Raw genomic sequence first — 27,110 nt, 5'->3', positions numbered from 1 at the left:
AAGTAATTCGGGTATTAGAGTTCTTCCGGAAATGGTTTTAAATTGCAGAGAGAGAGAAAAATATAAATAAACATGGCGGCGCCCTTCAGTCAAATCATGTCAGCCCGAATTTGTCGAGTGTGTTCGCGATTTCAGCAAACAAAGGGCCAACTACAGGTTTGCAGATTTACAGAGCTAAATGTAGTATTTTCGTAGCAAAGCTAAGTGATTTCATGATTCCAAACTTAAATCTGGACCCTATTTATACTCCACAGACTGTTTACCATTTTGACATTTTTGTGTCAGCAGTGTAGTCTGTAGATATGCTACGCGTTTGACTCACAACTTGCGAGAAAGTAATTTCAACATACAGGTACTTTATACACAATGTACACAAGCTACACCATGTCGCAATTTTAAATGATTTGGTCCTGGCTCAATTGTTTTAAACAGGTTGGGAACATGCCCCCTATACTATAGTAGATGGTAATACCTATACCACGATTCAATATTTTCAATACGATACATTTTATAGAAGAAACCAATGATAACTCTGAAGAAAAAATTAATTACGAAGATTGACGGTCACAATTTCAAAAGTGAACTGTTACCAAACCACCAAATGGTAAGATGCCTGTTAGCTCTGTATATAGTTTCAATAAGCTGATAAGTTCATTAATTTTTTTGTTAGACTTGAAGGCTAACAACAGTTTGACCATTATTGGATGCCATTTAGTCCTTTGTGCATTTAAAAATATTAAGTACAAGTCAAGCCCGATGTATTTTACCAAACCCGATTTCAAACAACGAATCGAACTGAGATAGCGGCAATGAATTGAACACTGAATCGAACATTTATATTGAACAGTATTGATATTTCGGTAAATTGTTTCAGTCCTAGAATTTGTGCCACACTGTCACAAGCTACATGGTCATTGAGAATGGAAATGGGATACAGGCATTTGACGTACATTTAAGATGATCATACAAGATACACATTGCATTTGAAATATTTTATAAAGCACAGTGAACTTTTGAATATATATAACTATCCAAAGTGAAGAAGTACATGTATTTAGAATAAAGCACAGAGAAGTTCACTACATATGGAACCAAATCTTTTAGCAGCATGTGACCGGCACGCTAGACTGCTCGACCATCTAGGAAAGTCATAAAAAATTCAAATGCAATGTGTATATCTTGTATGATCCAAAGAAAATAATGTGAAATTTTCTGTGCTTTATATATTAGATATATCTTCGCTTAGGGGAGTTATGTTTATCTAAGAGTTCATTGCTATTTTGGTGCTCTATTTAAAGATATTTCAAATTGCAATTTGTATCTTGTATGTTAAATAATTGTATCCCATTTCCATTCTCAATGACCATGTAGCATGTGACAAGAACTCTTGTACATAATAAGGCACAAAACAATTTGTTTACATGCTGGAGTGGGACAAATATTCATCACTGCATAAGTGAATCTGCTCAGTAAGTTTCTCATATATGCAGTTTCATCACCCAAATTGACTGATACACAAACTAAGTAAATGATAAGCACAGGATTCTTATTATATCTCGCTATCTTGTTGCTCGTACGTATCAGATTCATATCCAGGATATTACTTGAAAATATGACATTGTTTTATGTTTCCACTTTAGTAAAAAAAATATTTTCGATAGTATTTTATATTTCCTACATTTACATATTTAAAGAGAAGCCGCTTTTAATACATTTTATTATCTTCCTCACTGACTTTAGGTCCACTCAGTCTCAAAACTGTTGTATTCTGTATATCGATTGGTATATACTTAATGTGTTACTGTCTGCACCATATAATTTTTTTTACGTAATATGAATGAGAGTCTTAAACCTGGCTCAGACTATTATTACGCATTGTATATCACCAAAACGTGATGAGTCCTATGTGGTTAGGTACCCTTGTAGTGAACTACTTGTAAGTGATCTAATTTTAATCAGATTGATGCACGTGCAGTGTTTGAAATTGACTCTTGTCCATTACATCGAGACCAACAAATATTTGAGAGGATCTGTAACATAAATATCAATCTGATTAAAATCAGCTCCTCAATCCGTTACTCGTGTAGTGTCATAAAAAAAAAAGACGAGCGGATCAAGGAGCTGATTTTAATCAGATTGCTTAAATATGTACTCCATCTTTCTTGCTGGTAAAAATGATGCCTGATTCACTAAAGCCATGAACACTGACCATATGCCTCCTTAAAACCACTTAGAAATTGCTTCAGACATTTCAGACTATGTATATAGTAACATGATGTATTGAGTCAAGACTTGGCAATAGCCATCTTTGCAGATAAGACGTAGCGAACATAAAACAGTCGATGATATTCAAAATGACTACATCGTGTCAAAAGAGGAGACATTTGAGGAGGATCCATTCAGTGAATTGTCGAGACATTTTTTAGAGGTACGGGATGATAACACTAAGCCGGATAATTCGATAATTCTGGGTTCCCCCCAGCCATTCCCATACCAGGCCAGGGCAGATCCTGCTGCCATGCAGAGAATCCCAGTCACAGAAAGAGGCTTCAAATTCAAAAAACACCCAGGGGTCATGAGGCCAAAAAATGTCATCGAAATCCCCAAGATGATGGAGAAGGCCCTGGATATAATATACAGAGGTATAACAAAAATATCAAAGTCATATATATATATATATATATATATATATACATGAAATATCAAACATTCTTATGATAGACATTTTATTGTTTTTGTAAACATTCAAGATTACTAGGGATTAATTCATTGATAATTAGTGAAGAATTGTAGTTTGACTACCATTCAGATCCTTAATGTTGTAATATATAAAAGAGCTTGCTCTAAATTATCAAAGTAATATTATATGAAGTGGTTACCAATTATTGCCAAAAATATCATCTATCCTAAAACAGGATGGCATACTCATTCTAGATTCCTCTGACTAGTTCTCTTACATATAACTGATATAAGTACTACATGTCTGCCAGCTGAATCAACTTAACTTATAGGGGGAATGGTGTCCAGACCATTGATTTATTTCTATCAATTGTTCATAATGAGCTTTGATTACCAATATGAGGTTAAGTATATACATCTGCATATTTACTGTCCAGAGAGTGTATTGGTTAATCACTTTCACCTTGACACGAGGCACGTGGGTTGATACATAATTTGGCATCCAATACATTCAGCCTGAATCACAACAAAGAAAACATGACACATGGATCTATCAGGGTTCTTTTAACTACTGGTAAAGGATACCTTTCCCCATTTGACAAAGAATTATTTCCTCTTTTACAAGTAAAACATTTCCCTCGAAAATTGTATATAAATTATGACAAAATTCTCTTTTTACACATTTTACTATAATTTTCTATTATTATCAGAATCCAATATTATAGATATTATACACTGTAATGTGAGAAGGCTTATTTCTGATATTCTCCTGGGATCTCATGCCTGCATCCTCAAAATTCCCCTTGAATATGAAATGGATAGTAATATTTAAAAGCTTGATAAAACTCGGCGACAAATTGCACAGCTACTGGGTAATTTTAAAAATATGTACATATACTACATAAACAAGATTTTCTCCTTTATTTATGACAGTATTTGCATACTTTAATGAAAGAATTGATATTCTTTCTAGATTCTGCTTACACAACACTGGGTGAGGATGGAATGAAGCTGTACAAACAACTGATGTCCCGAAGACTGCCAGAGACAGTCACAGCGCTGACAACTAAAGCCAAACAACTAGAACCCAAGGTCATACAGAAGTTGTCAGTCAAACAACGGACAAAGTTAGAGGGTAGGTACAGCTCTGACAACTAAAACCAAACAGCACAGGGGTTGTCAAACAACAGACAAAGTTAGAGGGTAAGTACAGCTCTGACAACTAAAACCAAACAGCACAGGGGTTGTCAAACAACGGATAAAGTTAGAGAGTAGGTACAGCTCTGACAACTAAAACCAAACAGCACAGGGGTTGCCAAACAACGGATAAAGTTAGAGAGTAGGTACAGCTCTGACAACTAAAACCAAACAGCTGGAACCCAAGATCATCAAATGAAAGTCAAAGTCAGAGAGTTAAAAAGTTATAAATCGGAGTTCTGTACACCTGTAAAGAATCACAGCACTAGTTTAAAGAAATTCAGTATTACTGAGTTATCTTATTATGCTTACAGTATGGATCATTTCTGTGATTTTAGCATGAAAAATGTTTGTTGTTTCGTTAGGGATTTTCATCCAAAAATGTTGTACTGATCATATCTGCTGACATCAGTATTGTTCAGTTAAATGATTGCAATTGTTACTAAACAATGTCACACAAATTGAATACATATATTTCTTTGTTTTCCTTACTTAGCATTAGTCGCCAAAGATTCTCTGACTGAAGAAGATGAACAGGAGCTGAGGCAGATTAGGTTGAACATTCTGGATAATATCAAACGAGAGTTACGACGAACCACTCACCACAACAAACCTATAACGTAAGTCATGACAGATTCACTCACCACAACAAACTCATAAAGTCATCACAGAATCACTCACCACAACAAACTCATAAAGTCATCACTGAACCACTCACCACAACAAATTCATAAAGTCAGCACAGAACCACTCACCACAACAAACTCATAAAGTCATCACAGAATCACACACCACAACAAATTCATAAAGTCAGCACAGAACCACTCACCACAACAAACTCATAAAGTCATCACAGAATCACTCTCCACAACAAACTCATAAAGTCAGCACAGAACCACACACCACAACAAACTCATAAAGTCATCACAGAATCACTCACCACAACAAACTCATAAAGTCAGCACAGAACCACTCACCACAACAAACTCATAAAGTCAGCACAGAATCACTCACCACAACAAACTCATAAAGTCATCACAGAACCACACACCACAACAAACTCATAAAGTCATCACAGAACCACTCACCACAACAAACTCATACAGTCATCACAGAATCACCACAACAAACTTATAAAGTCATCACAGATCCACACACCACAACAAACTCATAAAGTCATCACAGATCCACACACCACAACAAACTCATAAAGTCATCACAGATCCACACACCACAACAAACTCATAAAGTCATCACAGAATCACTCACCACAACAAACTCATAAAGTCATCACAGAACCACTCACCACAACACACTCATAAAGTCATCACAGAACCACACACCACAACAAACTCATAAAGTCATCACAGAACCACTCACCACAACAAACTCATAAAGTCATCACAGAATCACCACAACAAACTCATAAAGTCATCACATAATCACTCACCACAACAAACTCATAAAGTCATCACATAATCACTCACCACAACAAACTCATAAAGTCATCACAGAACCACACACCACAACAAACTCATAAAGTCATCACAGAACCACTCACCACAACAAACTCATAAAGTCATCACAGAATCACTCACCACAACAAACTCATAAAGTCATCACAGAATCACTCACCACAACAAACTCATAAAGTCATCACAGAACCACACACCACAACAAACTCATAAAGTCATCACATAATCACTCACCACAACAAACTCATAAAGTCATCACAGAATCACCACAACAAACTCATAAAGTCATCACAGAACCACTCACCACAACAAACTCATAAAGTCATCACAGAATCACCACAACAAACTCATAAAGTCATCACAGAACCACACACCACAACAAACTCATAAAGTCATCACAGAACCACACACCACAACAAACTCATAAAGTCAGCACAGAACCACTCACCACAACAAACTCATAAAGTCATCACAGAATCACCACAACAAACTCATAAAGTCATCACAGATCCACACACCACAACAAACTCATAAAGTCATCACAGAACCACACACCACAACAAACTCATAAAGTCATCACAGAATCACCACAACAAACTCATAAAGTCATCACAGAACCACTCACCACAACAAACTCATAAAGTCATCACAGAATCACCACAACAAACTCATAAAGTCATCACAGAACCACTCACCACAACAAACTCATAAAGTCATCACAGAACCACTCACCACAACAAACTCATAAAGTCATCACAGAACCACACACCACAACAAACTCATAAAGTTATCACAGAATCACCACAACAAACTCATAAAGTCATCACAGAACCACTCACCACAACAAACTCATAAAGTCATCACAGAACCACTCACCACAACAAACTCATAAAGTCATCACAGAACCACACACCACAACAAACTCATAAAGTCATCACAGAATCACCACAACAAACTCATAAAGTCATCACAGAATCACCACAACAAACTCATAAAGTCATCACAGAACCACTCACCACAACAAACTCATAAAGTCAGCACAGAACCACACACCACAACAAACTCATAAAGTCATCACAGAACCACCACAACAAACTCATAAAGTCATCACAGAACCACTCACCACAACAAACTCATAAAGTCATCACAGAATCACCACAACAAACTCATAAAGTCATCACAGAACCACTCACCACAACAAACTCATAAAGTCAGCACAGAACCACTCACCACAACAAACTCATAAAGTCATCACAGAACCACACACCACAACAAACTCATAAAGTCATCACAGAATCACCACAACAAACTCATAAAGTCATCACAGAACCACTCACCACAACAAACTCATAAAGTCATCACAGAACCACTCACCACAACAAACTCATAAAGTCATCACAGAACCACTCACCACAACAAACTCATAAAGTCATCACAGAACCACACACCACAACAAACTCATAAAGTCATCACAGAACCACACACCACAACAAACTCATAAAGTCATCACAGAATCACCACAACAAACTCATAAAGTCAGCACAGAATCACCACAACAAACTCATAAAGTCAGCACAGAACCACTCACCACAACAAACTCATAAAGTCATCACAGAACCACTCACCACAACAAACTCATAAAGTCATCACAGAACCACTCACCACAACAAACTCATAAAGTCTTCACAGAACCACTCACCACAACAAACTCATAAAGTCTTCACAGAACCACTCACCACAACAAACTCATAAAGTCATCACAGAACCACTCACCACAACAAACTCATAAAGTCATCACAGAATCACCACAACAAACTCATAAAGTCATCACATAATCACTCATCACAACAAACTCATAAAGTCATCACAGAACCACACACCACAACAAACTCATAAAGTCATCACATAATCACTCACCACAACAAACTCATAAAGTCATCACATAACCACACACCACAACAAACTCATAAAGTCATCACATAATCACTCACCACAACAAACTCATAAAGTCATCACAGAACCACTCACCACAACAAACTCATAAAGTCATCACAGAACCACTCACCACAACAAACTCATAAAGTCATCACAGAATCACCACAACAAACTCATAAAGTCATCACAGAATCACTCACCACAACAAACTCATAAAGTCATCACAGAACCACACACCACAACAAACTCATAAAGTCATCACATAATCACTCACCACAACAAACTCATAAAGTCATCACAGAACCACACACCACAACAAACTCATAAAGTCATCACATAATCACTCACCACAACAAACTCATAAAGTCAGCACAGAACCACTCACCACAACAAACTTATAAAGTCATCACATAATCACTCACCACAACAAACTCATAAAGTCATCACAGAATCACTCACCACAACAAACTCATAAAGTCAGCACAGAATCACTCACCACAACAAACTCATAAAGTCATCACTGAACCACACACCACAACAAACTCATAAAGTCATCACAGAATCACCACAACAAACTCATAAAGTCATCACAGAATCACCACAACAAACTCATAAAGTCATCACAGAACCACACACCACAACAAACTCATAAAGTCATCACAGAACCACACACCACAACACACTCATAAAGTCATCACAGAATCACCACAACAAACTCATAAAGTCATCACATAATCACTCACCACAACAAACTCATAAAGTCATCACAGAACCACACACCACAACAAACTCATAAAGTCATCACAGAACCACACACCACAACAAACTCATAAAGTCATCACAGAACCACTCACCACAACAAACTCATAAAGTCATCACAGAACCACACACCACAACAAACTCATAAAGTCAGCACAAAAACCACTCACCACAACAAACTCATAAAGTCATCACAGAATCACTCACCCCAACAAACCTATGAAATAAGTCATGACAGATATCAAATGTGAGTAACTGAACTCCAAAGGATGCACTGCAACAGACCTTTCTTAAAGTAATGTCAAAAGGGAGTTACAATGTACGATTTACAACTGCAGACATTTAAGGAAATCACTCTAGATATCAATTGTACTTAGTGATCCGCTGAAATAGATCATCGCAGATATCAAAGGAGTGTACTATAAATGACACATCAGAAAACTTACAAGTTGCTTCAGTGTTTTTGTGTACAATGATTATCATTGCAGGTTTTTATGCATGTCATATTAACACTATGTACAATGCATGAAAGTCTGTCTGTGTAACTTAAAGGACAAGGCTTGTATAGGCATTGCCTGCTGCTTAATCCTTATTAAGTTATTAGGTCACCTGAATTCATTCAGGTGACCTATTGCTATCTGTTTTTGTCCGTCGTCGTGTGTCGTGCGTCGTGCGTTAACATTTGAACATTTTCAGCTTCTTCTCTGAAATCCCTGAACCAATTTCAACCAATTTTTATATATATAGCATCTGTGGGTGGAGGGGAACAAAAATTGTGAAATTTATGGTCCCTGCCCCCCTGGGGCCTGAGGGGTGGGGCAAAAACCATCAAAATGAGTGTAATTTTAAAAAATCTTCTTCTTTACTCCTGGACATCAAGAAGCCAAACTGTGGGCATAATTATAATGAGCGTTGAGCCCTCTACCAAAATTGTGAAATTCATGGCCCCTGGGGCAGGAGTTCTTGTGTTAGGGTGGGGCTCTATTGGTCATATAGTGAAAATGTAGAAATTCTTTGAAAATCTTCTTCTCTGTCTCTGGGTATTAAGTAGACAAACTAATAGCATGGTAATGATGAGCAAGGATGCCTCTTTATACCCCCCGCAACAAGTTGTGGGGGGGGGGTATACTGGAATCGGGTTGTCCGTCTGTCCGTCCGTCCGTCTGTAGACGCAATGGTTTCCGGGCTCTAAAGCATTATCCTTTCCACCTACCGTCACCATATCATATATATGGACTACCCATGGGATGAAGATGTTCCCTATCGATTTTGGGGTCAAAAGGTCAAAGGTCAAGCGCACTGGACATTGAAGTAGCAATATGGTTTCCGGGCTCTAAAGCGTTATCCTTTCCACCTACAGTCACCATATCATACATATGGACTACCCATGGGATGAAGATGTTCCCTATCGATTTTGGGGTCAAAAGGTCAAAGGTCATGCGCACTGGACATCGAAGTAGCAACACTCAGAAAAGAGGTAGTTTATACCTATTACCAACACCCTTTGGGAGATTGGGGTAAGCGGGGGGTATTCTTAGTGAGCATTGCTCACAGTACCTCTTGTTAAAATTTGTGAAATTCATGGCCCCTGGATCAGGGGTTCTGGTGCTAGGGTGGGGCTCTATAAGTCATATAGTGAAAATGCATTATTTCTTTGAAAATCTTCTTCTCTGTCCTTGGGTATTCAGTAGACAAACCAATAGCATGGTTATGATGAGCAAGGATGCCTCTTTCAAGATTGTGAAATTCATGGCCCCTGGGTCAGGGGTTCTGGTATTAGGGTGGGGCCCTATTGATCATATAGTGAAAATGCATTTTATTTCTTTGAAAATCTTCTCCTCTGCTGCTGGGTATTAAGTAGACAAACTAATAGTATGATAATGATGATCAAGGATGCTTCTTTCAAAACTGAAATTTATGGCCCCTGGGTCAGGGGTTCTGGTGCTAAGGTGGGGCTGACCACATAGGTATTCAATGTTTCTTCCATCCAAAAGTAAAATTCTTATATTTAAACACAAACCTAATTCAAACATTGGAAGGTTGTTACATGATACTCAGGTGACCTATAAGGCCCCTGGGCCTCTTGTTCATAATACATGTACTGTTTAAATTAAAGTATGTCAAATGATGGAAAGAGAAGTCAGTGAAGTTGATACATGTACCAGGTACAATACATACTGTGGTAAAAAGGGAAGTAGATCAAATTTAACAAAAGATACAATATATGAAATGATTGAAAGGGGAGTAGGTGTAAATTAACACCTGGTACAACGCATTGAATACTGAAAAATACTTGTCTTTGATGTTCTCTATAATCAGAGACTCAGGGGTCTATGAGTCTTGGTGCATCTGTTCATTTGTCTGTTCATCTGCTAAAACTTTAGCATTGGCCGTAACTTTTGAATGGTTAGAGATGCATTCCTTGTGACACGGCCTCTTTTGGTACCAGAATTACTTTGCTGCCATACAGGGGCATCAGTGTTTCACAAACACATCTTCTTATTGAAATACTGTCAGTCAAAAACTTATTTCAGCTTCTGTTATGTACAACAATAATGACTTAATAATAAAACTTATTCTGTCATCGAATACTACCAGATCAAGGTTGGAGAACATTCTCTGCTGCTGTCATGTTGAGTATTGCTGTGTTGAATATTCTTTGCTGCTGTCATGTTGTGTATTGCTGTGTTGAATATTCTCTGCTGTTGTCATGTAGTGTATTGCTGTGTTGAATATTCTCTGCTGTTGTTGTGTAATGTATTGCTGTGTTGAATATTCTCAGCTGTTGCCATGTTGAGTATTGCCATGTTGAGTATTGCTGTGTTGAATATTTTCTGCTGTTGTGTAATGTATTGCTGTGTTGAATATTCTCAGCTGTTGTCATGTTGAGTATTGCTGTGTTGAATATTCTCTGCTGTTGTGTAATGTATTGCTGTGTTGAATATTCTCTGCTGTTGTGTAATGTATTGCTGTGTTGAATATTCTCTGCTGTTGTGTAATGTATTGCTGTGTTGAATATTCTCAGCTGTTGTCATGTTGAGTATTGCTGTGTTGAATATTCTCTGCTGTTGTGTAATGTATTGCTGTGTTGAATATTCTCTGCTGTTGTGTAATGTATTGCTGTGTTGAATATTCTCTGCTGTTGTGTAATGTATTGCTGTGTTGAATATTCTCAGCTGTTGCCATGTTGAGTATTGCCATGTTGAGTATTGCTGTGTTGAATATTCTCTGCTGTTGTGTAATGTATTGCTGTGTTGAATATTCTCTGCTGTTGTGTAATGTATTGCTGTGTTGAATATTCTCTGCTGTTGTGTAATGTATTGCTGTGTTGAATATTCTCTGCTGTTGTGTAATGTATTGCTGTGTTGAATATTCTCTGCTGTTGTGTAATGTATTGCTGTGTTGAATATTCTCAGCTGTTGCCATGTTGAGTATTGCTGTGTTGAGTATTGCTGTGTTGAGTATTGCTGTGTTTACAGATATGACTGGGAGTTTGCTCTGAAGTACACATATGCCAGGATGATTCCAAATTACAGCATTCTAAACCAATGTCTGACAGAGGTATGGATTCTCACAGAAGTCTTTATCATTGTCACACAACATTAGGTGAGGTGTAATTTGTGAATTATAATATTGATATGTTGCGTAATCAGAAAGTGATGGAATTCGTACGAAAATTTTAGCATGAAACTCTGAGTGATATTCTTATTTAAGATTTATCCATGAATTCCCACTGTTTCAAAATGGTATGTTTTTAAAAGATCTATCTTGCTTTGAGCAGACTTACTGGTAATATGATCTGATAAAGCTGGCCTGTTTGTACTTTGACAATTTTTTTGGTGCAGATTAAGAAGCGAGATCCCAACTTTGTGCCTGAGACTGTGTTAAACATGGGGTCAGGAATCGGATCTGCTGTATGGTAAGATGTCAAGGATTCTAGCATATCAGGGTCAAGGTCATCAAAAATTATCTCCCTTAATCCAATTTAGTTATGATTAATGTTAATTTTGTGGTGTATTTTGCAAGTTTTAGTTCAATTCAGCCAAAATCTCAAGTGAGCTGTCCTGATCAAACTTTGTCCAATGTCTGTCAGCATTATCATTTTAAAACTTTCCACATAATTAATGTCTCCTGGGCCAAATTGAACCAAATGTGGCACACAAAATATTAGCCTCGGGTAAAGGGTATTTGAGTTCAAATGAAGGGCCACAGTGACACTTTCTTTAAAGGGGAGATGCTTATTATGAATAATTTGATGTCAATTTTCAAAAGCAACCAGACTTTTTGGGAGGGGATTCTTGTTTGTTCCAATGAAGGGCTGCACTCTCATCAAAGAGGAGATCATGAAAAAATGAATGTTACCTTTTAAAAATGCTCTCAAGAATCACAGGGTCATTTTAAATCAAACTTGCCATAAAGTGTTCTTAGGTAAAGGGCCTTTAAGTTTGTTCAAGTAATGGGTCCATTTTCAAGGAAAGATAATTAGGAAATAGTTAGAGATTATAAGGGTATTTCTGCAGACATTTTACCTTGATTATCATTTATCATTTCTGTGTACAGTAAGAAGGTGAAAAATACCTATATGATTTTTTTTAGTGTTTTCAGTTGGTAACCACCCTTCCCCCAGTCAAGATTGAGCCAAGTTAAAAATCTCGGGAACATAAAAGCTGCAATTTTTCAAAATTTAAAAATTTTTGAATTTAGCAAGATATAAACAACCTTCAGCAAAAGTTGAGATGTGTGTATGTTTGGATAAATGTCTTTTGGAGTGAATATTGTGTACATCATCATTCTGTTATTTTGTGCAGGGCAACCAACAGTATCTGGCCCCAGTCTGTTAAACAGTTTTACTGTGTGGACAACTCCATGGAAATGAACAAGATGGCTGCTCGCATACTGAAAGGTAATTATTCAATGAGAGGAAATGAACACTGTCAGCATGAGCCAGTACATAGTCGTGTAAAATTCACAAGGAATACTGGTGCACAGCTTATTGAAATAAATAACTAGTGGAATGAGTGAGACCACTGGTACAACATGGGGAATTAAATATATTGTCTCTAGACATTTTCTGTAACCTAGTTTGATTAGACATTTTCTGTAACCTAGTTTGATTGCCTGCAGAATTCAAAGACAACTCTTTATTTATCTTCTGTGGAATTAAACGTGCACTTTCTCAGGAAATGAATGAAAACATGCTTTCACACACACGTACCATGACCATCCACCATCCACCATCACCTATTACACCCATCCCCCCAACACACTTATCATTATTTTTTTTTTTTAGCATTTCTACAGGACTTAAAATGCTTGTTGAAACCAAAAACAATGATCATCAAAATAATGGAATATGCCATTGTCTATTCTAATGCAGCTGTTTTGTAATCTGCATTTTGATTGGCTAATGCACGGATGTTTGAGGCTATTAAACAAACATTGAAAAACATTTTGTAATATATTTCATACAGTATAACAAATAGTCCAGACTCAATGAAATAAGACATAAATATCAAACAAAATGCGTAAATTGCATTAGAATGGGAATAACGATTTTGTTTGTTATTTACGATGGTTAATGTTGATGTAATGGACATAAACATCCGTTTTAACGGCTCCACTAACGCGTCGTTGGTAAAACTCAGTTGAGAAGATAGTTGCTCCCTAATTTAGTTACTCATATTTGAGAAATTGCTTACAAACATATCAAAGATGAGACTTAGTTCCTATGGAATTCATCATTTTGTTGTTGTTGTAAAGATGCAACTTTGAGGTAGAAGATGCAAGACTTTAGATCTTAGAGTGGATTTGTCACAAAATTTCCTGAGCTGAGAGTGACTGGATATTCTGTGAATATTTCCTGTTAAGGGAGTATAACACACCAATCAAAAATGAATATTATGGGATATTTGTAATAGAGCTTTGGTGTAGGAAATTTTAAGATTTGTCTGATATGTAGCAAACAATTGCAATTTTAGTGTAAAGTCTCAAGGAGAAAATGATAACCCTTGCAGGACTCAATAGATTGCCAGCTTTAATCCACTGTACTACACAAATGATTAAATTTAAGTACCCCAAAAAATATTTAAGTTTTTATTTTTGCTAAGATATTGTACTTCTGTGTGAATAATCTAGATGTGTTATTCCTCCTTAAACAGAATTTTGATATACAGATGTAAATGATTTAGTGAATGTAATTGTTTATGTTTAGAGGGTGATGAAAACCGACAAAGCATGGTGATCCCCAATGTGTACTTCAGGGACAAGCTACCAACACTGCAAAGTGTAAGTTTGTGTAATCTACAAATAAATCACCCAATCATAGATAATGCATCATATTGTGTGTCAGAATTGAAATGAGAAGACTTACCACAAATACCTTCATTATTGTTTCTATCAGGGGTCACAGGATCCCCCTCCCTTTTTACGCCACAGATTTTGAATGAAAATCCAAATTTTGCACCAGAATGGCCGATTACTGTGGCTAATATTTGACTTTCACACCCCTTTCGGAAATCCTAGATCTGCCACTGAGTTACATGGGTTTCTCCGAACTCTTTGTTTTCCAACGGTCAAACTGATACCATGGTAAATTTTATTTCACGTATGAGTTTTATCTCATTCTATTTTTACCTCTTTTCTCACAGAATCTGTCAAAATTCTAGATCTATCAACTACTCTTTCTCTCACTGGATGACATGCTGCACTGTTTACTGTCTAAGCGCATGCGTCTGAAGACTGAAAGGAGGAGACTCGATATTTTTTGTATAGGCCATCAAAAAGTATTAATTTTTACGTTAAAACGATAATTTTTAACTTTAGATAAGTGTTATTTTCGCAAAGTTCATACTTTCAACAATGCAACAAAAATTGAGAAAGCGCTAGGAAAATTGTCATTTCATGATTTTTGCGCAAAATGAGCTGTAGTGTCTCTTTAAGAAAATTCTTTCATTTTTTGGGGGGGGGGTTGATATATATCAAAGGTGAAATTTGACAATATTAGCTATCATACAAGTATCCCTATGTATTGTAGATTCAACAACTGCGAACGATAGTATTGTTTTGTTTGTTTGATAACAACTGCGAACGATAGTATTGTTTTGCCACCTACCTTCTGGTCAATTTTTAAAAGTTATCCTTTTTAAATGATTTTATTTGACAAAACAAAGAGAGAGAACTCTATAATTTGGGTTAAAATCACACATTTCCCTTTAGGAATCAATGGAAAACGGAAAATATTTTAAAAACAACTTTGTTTTGATTTATGTTTGATATATTGTGTAGGGTTAGTTCTCAAACAAAATGTTTTAAAAATATTTTCTGTTTTCCATTGATTTTAACCCAAATTTCTTTTTTCAGGTATCATAAATTGTCATTTAGCAAATTTATACCAAAACTTTTATTGTTTCACAGGGTGACATATGTTTATAGACCAAAACACAGTGAGGGTGTTCACTCTGTGATCAATTGCAAATAAGATTAATATATGAGAAATGAAGATAATGATTAATAATTTTTACTCAATAATATAAAGTAATTTGACAAATTAGATGGTTATTTATTGATATCAATAAGGATTTTAAAATATATGATGTTTTAAAGCCCAGTTTCAAGGACCATATTTTTCTATCCCCCAATCAAAAGGAGTTGAAATTAAGAGGAATTAATTAATTTAAAACACAATTACTAGTGGATTCTACTTTGCATTTAAACACAACATCAGTAGCAAAATTGCAAAGTTTTTTAAAATATATGAATTGAAAATGTAGGTGGGAGTCCGAATTTAGCGTGTGTAGTTCTTGAATTTTTTCCCTTGAAATCATGACCCCCAAGACCTTAATGATCCCCAAGACTATAAGGATGGCGTTAAAGTAGGGGTGAAAATTTTACCTAGGGGTTTAGTCGGGTTTCTTTATCTGGACAATCTAGGATCATCGGTTGGGAACATTGATTTAGACAATTCAGTTATTCAGACTACCTAGTTATTCAGACTACTCATTTTGTCTGAACAATTTTGTATTTTTGATTTGTTTTGTAGGGTTAGTTCTGAGTTATTTATGCATGTTTTGAATTATGTTTGATTTGGTTTTGTAGGGTTAGTTCTCATTGGTTATTTATGTTTGATTTGTTTTGTAGGGTTAGTTCTTATTGGTTATTTATGCTTGATTTGTTTTGTAGGGTTGGATCTCATTGGTTATTTATGTTTGATTTGTTTTGTAGGGTCGGTTCTCATTGGTTATTTGTGCCTTTACCTTGATGGATTTCCCCATGAAGATGAACCGACTGCAATTAGCAAAGGAGCTCTGGGAGAGAACGGAGGGATATTTTGTAAGCCTTTCATTGTATTTTATCTTTTAATGGTTTACATGTATTGAAAGTATTCTAATGAAAGGAATGCTGTAAATGTACTTATTTTCATGGGGTCAAAATTGTGAGGATGGATAATTTCCATTTTGTTTATTTGTATGAAATTCTGTAGATTTTAATGTAGGCATAAAACCAGTATTTTGCTTTAAGGATGAAATAAAACCCCTGGCATACTCAGATGCTTGAGTCAAGTAAAGTGATTAGCATCATCCATAGATTTTAAGTGGTGATTTCAAATATTTTGATCTCTTGAATTAAATGGCAATTTGTTTATGTATATTGTTTTACATCTCATTTGAGATTTGATCACTCTTGTAAAGACATCACCAGCTTTAGATAAATTGCCACCAGGGATTTTTTTAGGGTCTGCAGAGTGCCAAAATTCGGCCCCATTCCCAATGCAGAAAAGCAGGTGTTTTTCCCAAAATGATGCCTAAAAATTCCCAAATGATCATTTATCAACTTCTAGTGCAAATTGATGAGAATATGCCATGAGGAGCCATCCAACCTCAGTGCCACTCTGTTGCAAAAAAATTGTGACAGTTTTTTCTCTGCCAAAGACTGGAAATTAAAGCTTGTTTGATTAAGCCAGCCACATTGATAATAAAATATCAAATGGTTAACTTTTTGCTTGTTTTTCTTAATCATTTGTATGAAACAAATTTCCCAATTTCAATCAAATATTGCTATTTTCCCCATCTTTGAAGGCCCTGGCCCCTGGATAATCCCTGGCCACATGTTTGCCTTAAGCATGATGCTCACATACATACATGTAGCAGTGAGTGTTCTTTATCATGCCTACCGTGATATGGGACCTCCATTATTAAGGTTGTATCTGAAAGACCTGTGGCTTTCAGTTCCGATGCCTGGGTGCTTTATGAAGGAATAATCACTACCTGTGTTAAATGTCTTGGGTTTAACGCATCTCTTGGATCGAACCTGAGCCTCCCAGTTGTGAATTGAACACCCTAACCACAACAACCAAATATACAACATACTTACTGTAGATTCCTTATTTTACGCGAGTACTTAATAAAAGAGTTTTTACATGTATTTTCATAGGCGTAGCTTGGGTTCGAATATTACCGAGGCAGGGGCATTTTAACAACGTAAAAGGTGGGTTTTTTTTACCGAGGCAGCTGCCTCGGTTGCCTCAATGGAAGCTACGCCACTGATTTTAACAATGGAAAAATAAAAGTGAATAATTTTATTTTGTGAGTGATGCCTCTCGCAAAATTATGCGATGATAAATTCCTTGCAGATATTTAGGAATCTATAGTAAATATACAAAGTTTGGTTAATATTGGTAAAGAAATATCAGAGAATAAGTTAATTTAAAAGATATTGAAAAGCATACTAACAGTGATGACTGACAGTCACGGACATTTTTTTGTACTTTTGTCCTTGTTAACAACTTTTATTTGCTTGTGAGATATAACAGAGATTAACTAGCATGTCTTTCTTTAGATATCAGGTTACTTTCGTTTTATACTCATGACAAGATTATTTATTTACTATTTGCAAATGAATTTCCCATCAGTGATTAGTGAATAATAATGGAAGTTAATAATAGTCGGATTTCTATATTACACTGTAACTACATTTATGCTTTTTGCTATACCTTACAGGTGTTAGTTGATGTGGGAACATACGCTGGGTTTCTGGCCATTCAGGAAGTTCGTCGGAGGCTCTTGAGGGTGGGGACAAATATTTTGACTTTACAACTTGTTAAATGGTTGTCATTGAATTTATAATTAAGCAAGTAACTTTTGATTTACCTCACCTAAGCCAAAGTTTCAGCATAAAATTTGTCTGTGGTATTTGAATGGTATATGTATATACATGTATACACTCTTTCAAGTTTTAACTCACCTGAGCTATAACCTCAAATGAGCTTTTCTGTCTGTTTGTACATGTATATGGCAAAAAGCTTATTATCACTGTATGCAATTTTTGAACTATAATGAAACAGCTATGATATTTAGTAGTTGTAATTCTTGTGTCAAGGCCTTTCAGCTAAATTGCTAAAATTGAACTGTAGCAAAAATAGGTCTTCATACAATAATTAGATAACTTTTTTCTCTTTTTTCAGAGGGACAAGGGTGTCGATGTTGATGAAATGGATGTGAATATTTTTGCCCCTGTAAGCAAAAGTATTGTGTTGTTTATAAAATGTATAAACTAAATGAATTGCACATGTCAATATACATGCATCATTATTCACATTTGAAAGTCATTAATAAAATCAATGTTTTAAAAGGACATTTATATTAATAAATGTGTTGGCTGTCAAGACAAAAACATTACAATAATTAAATTTCTTCTTGGACAAAAAAAAAGATAGTATTTAGTACTAATGTAATTATGTTGTTTTATGTGAGCTATTTTATACAAATGTGCTTATAATGATTTTTGATTGCTATTTTGTACAAATGTGCTTGTAATGTTTTTTGTTTGTTTGTAGTGCCCACATAATAGACACTGTCCAAAGTTTAAAGTTCAACCTGAATCCTTGCCATGTAATTTTGAAGTTCATCACCAGTTGAGGGAAGGAGAGGTACTGCTACAGTTACTTGATTGTTCACAAGAGTATTGTAGTTAGAGGTCTGTACTGTAGTTATAGGTCTGTACTGTAGTTATAGGTCTGTACTGTAGTTATAGGTCTGTACTGTAGTTATAGGTCTATATTGTAGTTATAGGTCTGTACTGTACTTAAAGGTCTGTACTGTAGTTATAGGTCTGTACTGTAGTTATAGGTCTGTACTGTAGTTATAGGTCTATATTGTAGTTATAGGTCTGTACTGTACTTAAAGGTCTGTATTGTAGTTATAGGTCTGTACTGTAGTTATAGGTCTGTACTGTAGTTATAGGTCTATATTGTACTTAAAGGTTTGTACTGTAGTTAAAGGTCTGTATTGTAGTTATAGGTCTGTACTGTAGTTATAGGTCTATATTGTAGTTATAGGTCTGTACTGTACTTAAAGGTCTGTACTGTACTTAAAGGTCTGTATTGTAGTTATAGGTCTGTACTGTAGTTATAGGTCTGTACTGTAGTTATAGGTCTATATTGTACTTAAAGGTTTGTACTGTAGTTAAAGGTCTGTACTGTAGTTAAAGGTCTGTACTGTAGTTATAGGTCTGTACTGTAGTTAGAGGTCTGTGCTGTAGTTATAGGTCTGTACTGTAGTTATAGGTCTGTACTGTAGTTATAGATCTGTAGTTATAGGTCTGTACTGTAGTTATAGGTCTGTACTGTAGTTATAGGTCTGTACTGTAGGTATAGGTCTGTAGTTATAGGTCTGTACTGTAGTTATAGGTCTGTACTGTTGTAGTTATAGGTCTGTACTGTAGTTATAGGTCTGTACTGTAGTTATAGGTCTGTGCTGTAGTTATAGGTCTATATTGTAGTTATAGGTCTGTACTGTAGTTATAGGTTTGTATTGTAGTTATAGGTCTGTACTGTAGTTATAGGTCTGTACTGTAGTTATAGGTCTGTACTGTTGTAGTTATAGGTCTGTACTGTTGTAGTTATAGGTATGTGCTGTAGTTATAGGTCTGTACTGTAGTTATAGGTCTGTACTGTAGGTATAGGTCTGTACTGTTGTAGTTATAGGTCTGTACTGTTGTAGTTTTAGGTCTGTACTGTAGTTATAGGTCTGTACTGTAGTTATAGGTCTGTACTGTAGTTATAGGTCTGTACTGTAGTTATAGGTCTGTACTGTAGTTATAGATCTGTAGTTATAGGTCTGTACTGTAGGTATAGGTCTGTACTGTAGTTATAGGTATGTATTGTAGTTATAGGTCTGTACTGTACTTAAAGGTCTGTATTGTAGTTATAGGTCTGTACTGTAGTTATAGGTCTGTACTGTTGTAGTTATAGGTCTGTACTGTTGTAGTTATAGGTCTGTGCTGTAGTTATAGGTCTGTACTGTAGGTATAGGTCTGTACTGTAGGTATAGGTCTGTAGTTATAGGTCTGTACTGTAGTTATAGGTCTGTACTGTAGTAGTTATAGGTCTGTACTGTAGTTATAGGTCTGTACTGTAGTTATAGGTCTGTGCTGTAGTTATAGGTCTGTACTGTAGTTATAGGTCTGTACTGTAGTTATAGGTTTGTATTGTAGTTATAGGTCTGTACTGTAGTTATAGGTCTGTACTGTAGGTATAGGTCTGTAGTTATAGGTCTGTACTGTAGTTATAGGTCTGTACTGTTGTAGTTATAGGTCTGTACTGTAGTTATAGGTCTGTACTGTAGGTATAGGTCTGTAGTTATAGGTCTGTGCTGTAGTTATAGGTCTGTACTGTAGGTATAGGTCTGTACTGTAGGTATAGGTCTGTAGTTGTAGGTCTGTACTGTAGTTATAGGTCTGTACTGTAGTTATAAGTCTATATTGTAGTTATTGGTCTGTACTGTAGTTATAGGTCTGTACTGTAGTTATAGGTCTGTACTGTAGTTATAGGTCTGTACTGTAGTTATAGATCTGTAGTTATAGGTCTGTACTGTAGTTATAGGTCTGTACTGTAGTTATAGGTCTGTATTGTAGTTATAGGTCTGTACTGTACTTAAAGGTCTGTACTGTAGTTATAGGTCTGTACTGTAGTTATAGGTCTGTACTGTTGTAGTTATAGGTCTGTACTGTTGTAGTTATAGGTCTGTACTGTAGTTATAGGTCTGTACTGTAGTTATAGGTCTGTACTGTAGTTATAGGTCTGTACTGTAGTTATAAGTCTATATTGTAGTTATTGGTCTGTACTGTAGTTATAGGTCTGTACTGTAGTTATAGGTCTGTACTGTAGTTATAGATCTGTAGTTATAGGTCTGTACTGTAGTTATAGGTCTGTACTGTAGTTATAGGTCTGTATTGTAGTTATAGGTCTGTACTGTACTTAAAGGTCTGTACTGTAGTTATAGGTCTGTACTGTAGTTATAGGTCTGTACTGTTGTAGTTATAGGTCTGTACTGTTGTAGTTATAGGTCTGTACTGTAGTTATAGGTCTGTACTGTAGTTATAGGTCTGTATTGTAGTTATAGGTCTGTACTGTAGTTATAGGTCTGTAGTTATAGGTCTGTACTGTAGTTGATCACATTGCTGCACATTGCTTGTATTGTAATCCATATATTAAATTTCCACATTTTTCTTTCACTAGTCTCAGCTCAGTACTTTTGCCACAGAAAGATATTGTTATGTGACCTTCAAGCGAGGAGACCTTGCTCAAGGTAAATGTGACCTGTTTTTATCCACCATCATTTATTGTTTTTCTGTTGCTTAACATTGATCATTTTCAAGTTCTCAAATACATATTGATATGTAACATCTATGGTTATGTGACCTTCAAGCAAGAGACCTTGTACAGGGTAAATAAGAATTTCAAATGGTCACAATTGGTTTTCAGCTCACTTGAGTCGAAGGCTCAAGTGAGTATTTCTGATTGAAAGGGGTATAGCGCACTTGGTATGCAATTTCGCCTACATAAATATGTTTTTCTTGAATGTCATTTTTTACAAATATTCTGCTATACAATATCAGTTTATACTTGTGTTTACCCAAATTACTTAATAAAGATATTGATATGTTGATAATATCTTTATTTGATAAGCATAAACATCACCGTGATTATATAGAGTATATAGTAGATGTAACGTAATGGACATAAAAAAATGCAAACTGTTGCAAAAGGCCACCTTAAACCAGAAATAAAACACTGAAATTGTTTTACTTGATTGTGACTGTATATAAGTCCGTTTGAGGAAATTTAGTTTATGGTGGCCCTCTTGTTGAAAATCAATAAAATATGGAAAAAAAAATTCTCAAAATTTACCTTGAGATTTAGCAGCCTGTCAAACGTTAAACCTTTAAACTTACATGCCTGGGTGGCCTAGTGGTTTAGGTGCTCGGTCATCTTACACTTAAACCGTACATTCCGAATTCAAGTCCAATACTTTTCCAAATCTTTTTTGTTTTGTTTTTGCTTTTCATTTTTTTGGGGTCATTTTCATGAAGGGGGTGGGGGTGTTTTAAATGTGATACATATATTATAACAAATATTAGTCATTTTCATCATAACTTCTAATATTTGCAAGTTACGACTTAAAAAAGGGGAATTTATTCTGAGATCATTGTAGTTCCGCTTGTTTACACTGACATGTTCCTGTGTGCTCAAGAATTTCAAACCGTAATGTGGCTGACGAAAAGCTAAACAAATACTACAAGAAAAAGGATACAAATGCACAGCATGTAATAAGTAAAAATAGGCCAAGGGAGGAAAAGAACTGTTATACAGTTTGACTTCTCAAAAGAAAATATAAAAACTCATGTAGCAACTGTTATATGATATTTAGGCAAAGATAAACACTCGAATTATCAACCAAAGGCAAATGAACTGATGACATCTATTCAAGGCACTGCAGTCATGTCAGAACAGTGAGTTAAGTAATGCCATATGTAAAAGGATTGTTGCACAGGTCTATGAAAATATTGTACTGTTCATCATTCCAAATAGGAAAATGGTTTATTAAGTAAAGAACGACTCATATAAATGTCAGTAATGCTAAACTGCGGCAGTTATTTATCTTGGTTAACGAAACATCAAAAACATTGGCCTTATATTTAAATATAACACGCCAGTCTATTATTGGAAACCGGTGTTTTCCATTTAGATTTCTGAGTTGGCCGTATCGTCAGCAAATGCGCTATACCTCTTTGTCTGTTGTCCGTTGTCATTGTTGTCGTCATAAACTTTTCACATTTTCATCTTCTTCTCCAGAACCACTCGGCCAATTTCAATCAAACATGGTACAAATCATGCATGGGTGAAGGGGATTCAAGTTTGTCCATATAAAGGACCATGCCCCTTCAAAGAGGAGATAATCATGAAAATGCAAAAATATGATGGGGTCATTTAAAAATCTTCTCAAGAACCACTGGGCCAGAAAAGTTAAGATTTACATGAAAACTTCCTGACATAGTGCAGATTCAAGCATAAGATGTAGATGACCCCTATTGATTTTTAGGTCACATGGTCAATTCACTCTATTGTCTGCTCAATATTTTGAATTGATGATACTACTATCAATTAAATGATGTTTGTGTATAACCCTTTTCAATTTTGCACCATGGGGGGCATATGTGTTTTACAAACATCTCTTGTTTGTATATAGAGTCTTCATGACAAGACGACCCTGTGATAAAATCCTACTTTCTTAAAAAACCATCTTCGCAAGTCAAGGGTTTTAGGTCACCTCCTGAGCATAGTGCACCAAAAACCCTTGGCTTGCGAAGATGTTAAAAAAGCTGACCTAATAGATATCTTCTGAACTATTTTAGGAAAAGCTTTTATATTTTGTATATAGATTTTTATGGCAAGACCTTGTTTTACTTCAATGTTTGACCTTGTGACCTTGACCTACTTTTAATAAAAATCTTACCTATTGAAAATCTCCGCAACTTTTATATTTTATATTTTGTATATAGATTTCTTATGGCAAGGTCTTTTTATATCATACCTTTGTCTTATCCAGAACAGCGAGATCATGTTAGTCACATTGGTGTTGAGGCATTTCTGTGTTATAAGAATTCATTTTCAGTTATGTTGTGATCCCTTTGGGGTAAGTTGGGACCACAATATGGGGTCAAAATTTTTCATGGGATTAAAGATTGATAAAAAAATCTTTTTGAAATCACAACAGCTGAACAATGGCCCAAGCTTACTCAGATAAGCAATGTGGCTCATGGGTCTTTGTTGTTGTATGACAATCTGGTGATTGTTAAAGACCATTGGCCTCTTTTTCATATGCTGTCATTAAACTGTCTATTTGAAAGTGTGTTTTTCTGTTGTAGACATCACAAACTGCTGGCCAAGGATTGTTTTCCAAGATGTGAAACGGAAAGGTAAAAAGGGGATCGCTCATTGTGTGATGTGTAACCCAGATGGCAGTCTGCAGAACAGGATAATTAGCCGGAAAAGGCATGGAAAGTAAGACATGGTCACAGAAAGGGAGTTTTGCATGATGAGATATTTTCATCTGTCTCATTAACCACTTGCAACAAAGTCTGAGGATGTACATGTATCTATCAGTAAAGTGATGGTACAAGTTAATAGAATGAGTAGGTGTATAATGATAGTATACATGCAAATAGCATCAGATTGAACCTCACATTTATTTTGCTCACTTGCATGAGATGCTTCACTTTGAAGTGCTTGTTTTGGTCTGTTTGAAGGCGGTTCCTGTTGTGCCATAATTGTCTAGGGTCTAGGTGGTATCTGTTTTGCCCTCTTTATGTAGGGTGAACGTGGAGTTTGTTTTGCTCTCACTGTCTAAAGTTAGGCAATGTTGTAGAGCAAAAACTGATGAGACACAGCAAATCTTTACTAGGGAAAGAAATATACTAGACTTGTATTAAGCAAACTTTCTTATCCAAATAAATCTGAAGTTGCACTGACAATTTGTTTTACAGAGAATTGTACCGCATAGCCTGTGAATCACGGGGTGGTGACCTACTACCTGTACAAGTAGAGAATGATGAGAGAAACATAACAGACGTCAAAAAAGTGTCACACAACACAAGAAATGGACATGCAGAGGGCGAATAAATGTTTGAAAAACTAAGTGTTAAACTCTTCTTGTACATGTATATTCAAGTGGTCTTGCACAACAATGAGGTTGTCGTTCTGCTTGCCCATCCAATAATTATCTCTTCATCGTCTGTTGGGAATCACTTATCTCGGCGTATGAGCAAGGTGATTTTCAGTATGATGCAGCATGTACATGTATATTAATAAGTATACTCACTGTTGTTCCATTGTATTGCAGTGGGTTTGATCAAGGATTTTGTGTGCTTCAACCTTTTCATTAGTCTTGATGTGTATTGATAGAGCATCTGTTTCTGCTGAGAAGATCACACTGTCTCGAGTGATGTTTTGTTAAGAGCCAGCTTGGTTAGGATGGCCACAGAGTAAAAAACAGTTACAGTGAATTACCTTTAGGGCCAGTGAAAACCAAAGTTTATTATATCTAGTAACATTTTTGTTATTTTCCTCTCATAGGGAAATAAATATCATTTCACAATAAGCAAGAATTCATAATAAGCATGTGTTACAACAACATACATGTATGCAACATGGAATATTTTCTGCCCCATAAATAAATGTTTTGGAAAGAATTTTTCATTAATTGAGGTGGGTCAAAGGTTGCTAAATTAGCAGAGGTTGATAAAAGGTCACTTCATTAGCAGAGTGAGGTGAAAGGTCAATTCATTAGCAGATTTAGGTGAAGAGTAACTTCATCAGTAGAGCTAGTTAAAGATGTCCAAATTACAGACACCATATAAAAAAAACTTATTTAAGATTTTGGTCTTTTATTTGTTACAATAATTAAAGATGGGGAGAAGTTCCCTATCGATTTTTAGTTCTCAAGGTCAGGTCTAGGTCAGTCAGTGATTGAATATCATGTTGCAGACACTGTACAGTAAAACACACTTATAGCAAAGTGCTGAAGACAAACAATTTTGATTAAACATAAATCTGATCATTATATCCAGTAAATTCATCTTATGTTTTAAAACTAAAGGGAATGAAAGTCACTTCACTGCAAGCGTGAATTCATTACAAATGTATTCGCTATAACAGCGCTTTACTGTATAAGGGATACATGTACTTTTGCAAATTTTCTGTCTTGCACTTTTTACGGAGATGGTAGTTGGAGATAGGAAGACTCCTATTAATTTCTAGAAAGGGGTCATTGTTCAAGGTTACAGACAGTGATTGAATTCAACAATGTTTTGGACACTAGCATTAGTCATGCCAGAAAAAATTTGAGGACCACAGGTCCAAAGCAAAGCATCTATCTCCCTGAAGGCATCCCTCACCCCTAGGGAGCCTGAAGGCATCCCTCACCCCTAGGGAGCCTGAAGGCATCTCTTACCCCTAAACATTTTTATACCCCCCGAACGAAGGGGGGGGGGGTATATAGGAATCTCTCTGTCCGTCTGTCTGTCCGTCCGTCTGTCCGTCCGTGCAGATTCGTGTCCGGGCCATAACTTCCCTATTTTTTGACTTAGGCATACCATATTTGGCACACAGGTGGATCACCATGAGACGATGTGTCAAGTACCTTCATGACCTCTATATGACCATGACCTCAAGGTCAAAATTAAAGGTTTTTTACAATGGATTCGTGTCCGGGCCATGACTTTGTTCTTTGACATAGGCATACCATATTTGACACATGAGTGTATCACCATGAGACGATGTGTCATGTACCTTCATGACCTCCATATGACCTTGACCTCCAGGTCAAAATTAAAGGTTTTTACAATGGATTCGTGTCAGGGCCATGACTTCTTTGTTCTTTGACATAGGCATACCATATTTGACACATGAGTGTATCACCATGAGACGATGTGTCGGGTACCTTCGTGACCTCTATATGAACTTTGACCTCAAGGTCAAAATTGATTATAGGGTTTTGACATAGTCATACCACAAGACATGGGTGTATCACCATGAGACTATGTGTCATGTACATTCATGACCTCTATGACCTTGACCTTTGATCTCAAGGTCAAAATTATAGGTTTATGCCATGGATTTGTGTTCGGACTATATCTTCCATTTTCTTCTACAAAGGCATACCATATTTTTACACTCAGGAAAGAGGTAATTTATACCTATTAACAACACCCTTTGGGAGATTGGGGAAA

General features: G+C 36.0%; 1 protein-coding gene across 2 annotated transcripts; it reads left to right on the top strand.

Moving 5' to 3' along the window:
- Nucleotides 1-41: 41 nt before the first annotated feature.
- On the top strand, nucleotides 42-25,571 carry LOC125662097 (methyltransferase-like protein 17, mitochondrial). 2 transcript variants are annotated; one of them, XM_048894292.2, is made up of 15 exons: nucleotides 42-156; nucleotides 2,315-2,642; nucleotides 3,653-3,814; nucleotides 4,373-4,496; nucleotides 11,525-11,606; nucleotides 11,891-11,964; nucleotides 12,854-12,948; nucleotides 14,257-14,330; nucleotides 16,266-16,373; nucleotides 18,041-18,109; nucleotides 18,505-18,555; nucleotides 18,877-18,969; nucleotides 21,559-21,628; nucleotides 24,249-24,384; nucleotides 24,867-25,571. In XM_048894292.2, the coding sequence occupies exons 1-15, from the start codon at nucleotides 73-75 to the stop codon at nucleotides 25,000-25,002; spliced, it is 1,686 nt and encodes a 561-aa protein (XP_048750249.1). In that variant the 5' UTR covers nucleotides 42-72; the 3' UTR covers nucleotides 25,003-25,571. The 2 variants fall into 2 exon arrangements, with proteins under 2 accessions (XP_048750249.1, XP_048750244.1); XM_048894287.2 differs by having other exon boundaries at nucleotides 2,303-2,642.
- Nucleotides 25,572-27,110: the final 1,539 nt, after the last annotated feature.

Source organism: Ostrea edulis, chromosome 1, assembly GCF_947568905.1.
Source record: "Ostrea edulis chromosome 1, xbOstEdul1.1, whole genome shotgun sequence".
NCBI lineage: Eukaryota > Metazoa > Mollusca > Bivalvia > Ostreida > Ostreidae > Ostrea > Ostrea edulis.
Note: the sequence above shows the minus strand (reverse complement) of the source record. Positions and strands in the feature narration are given on the sequence as shown.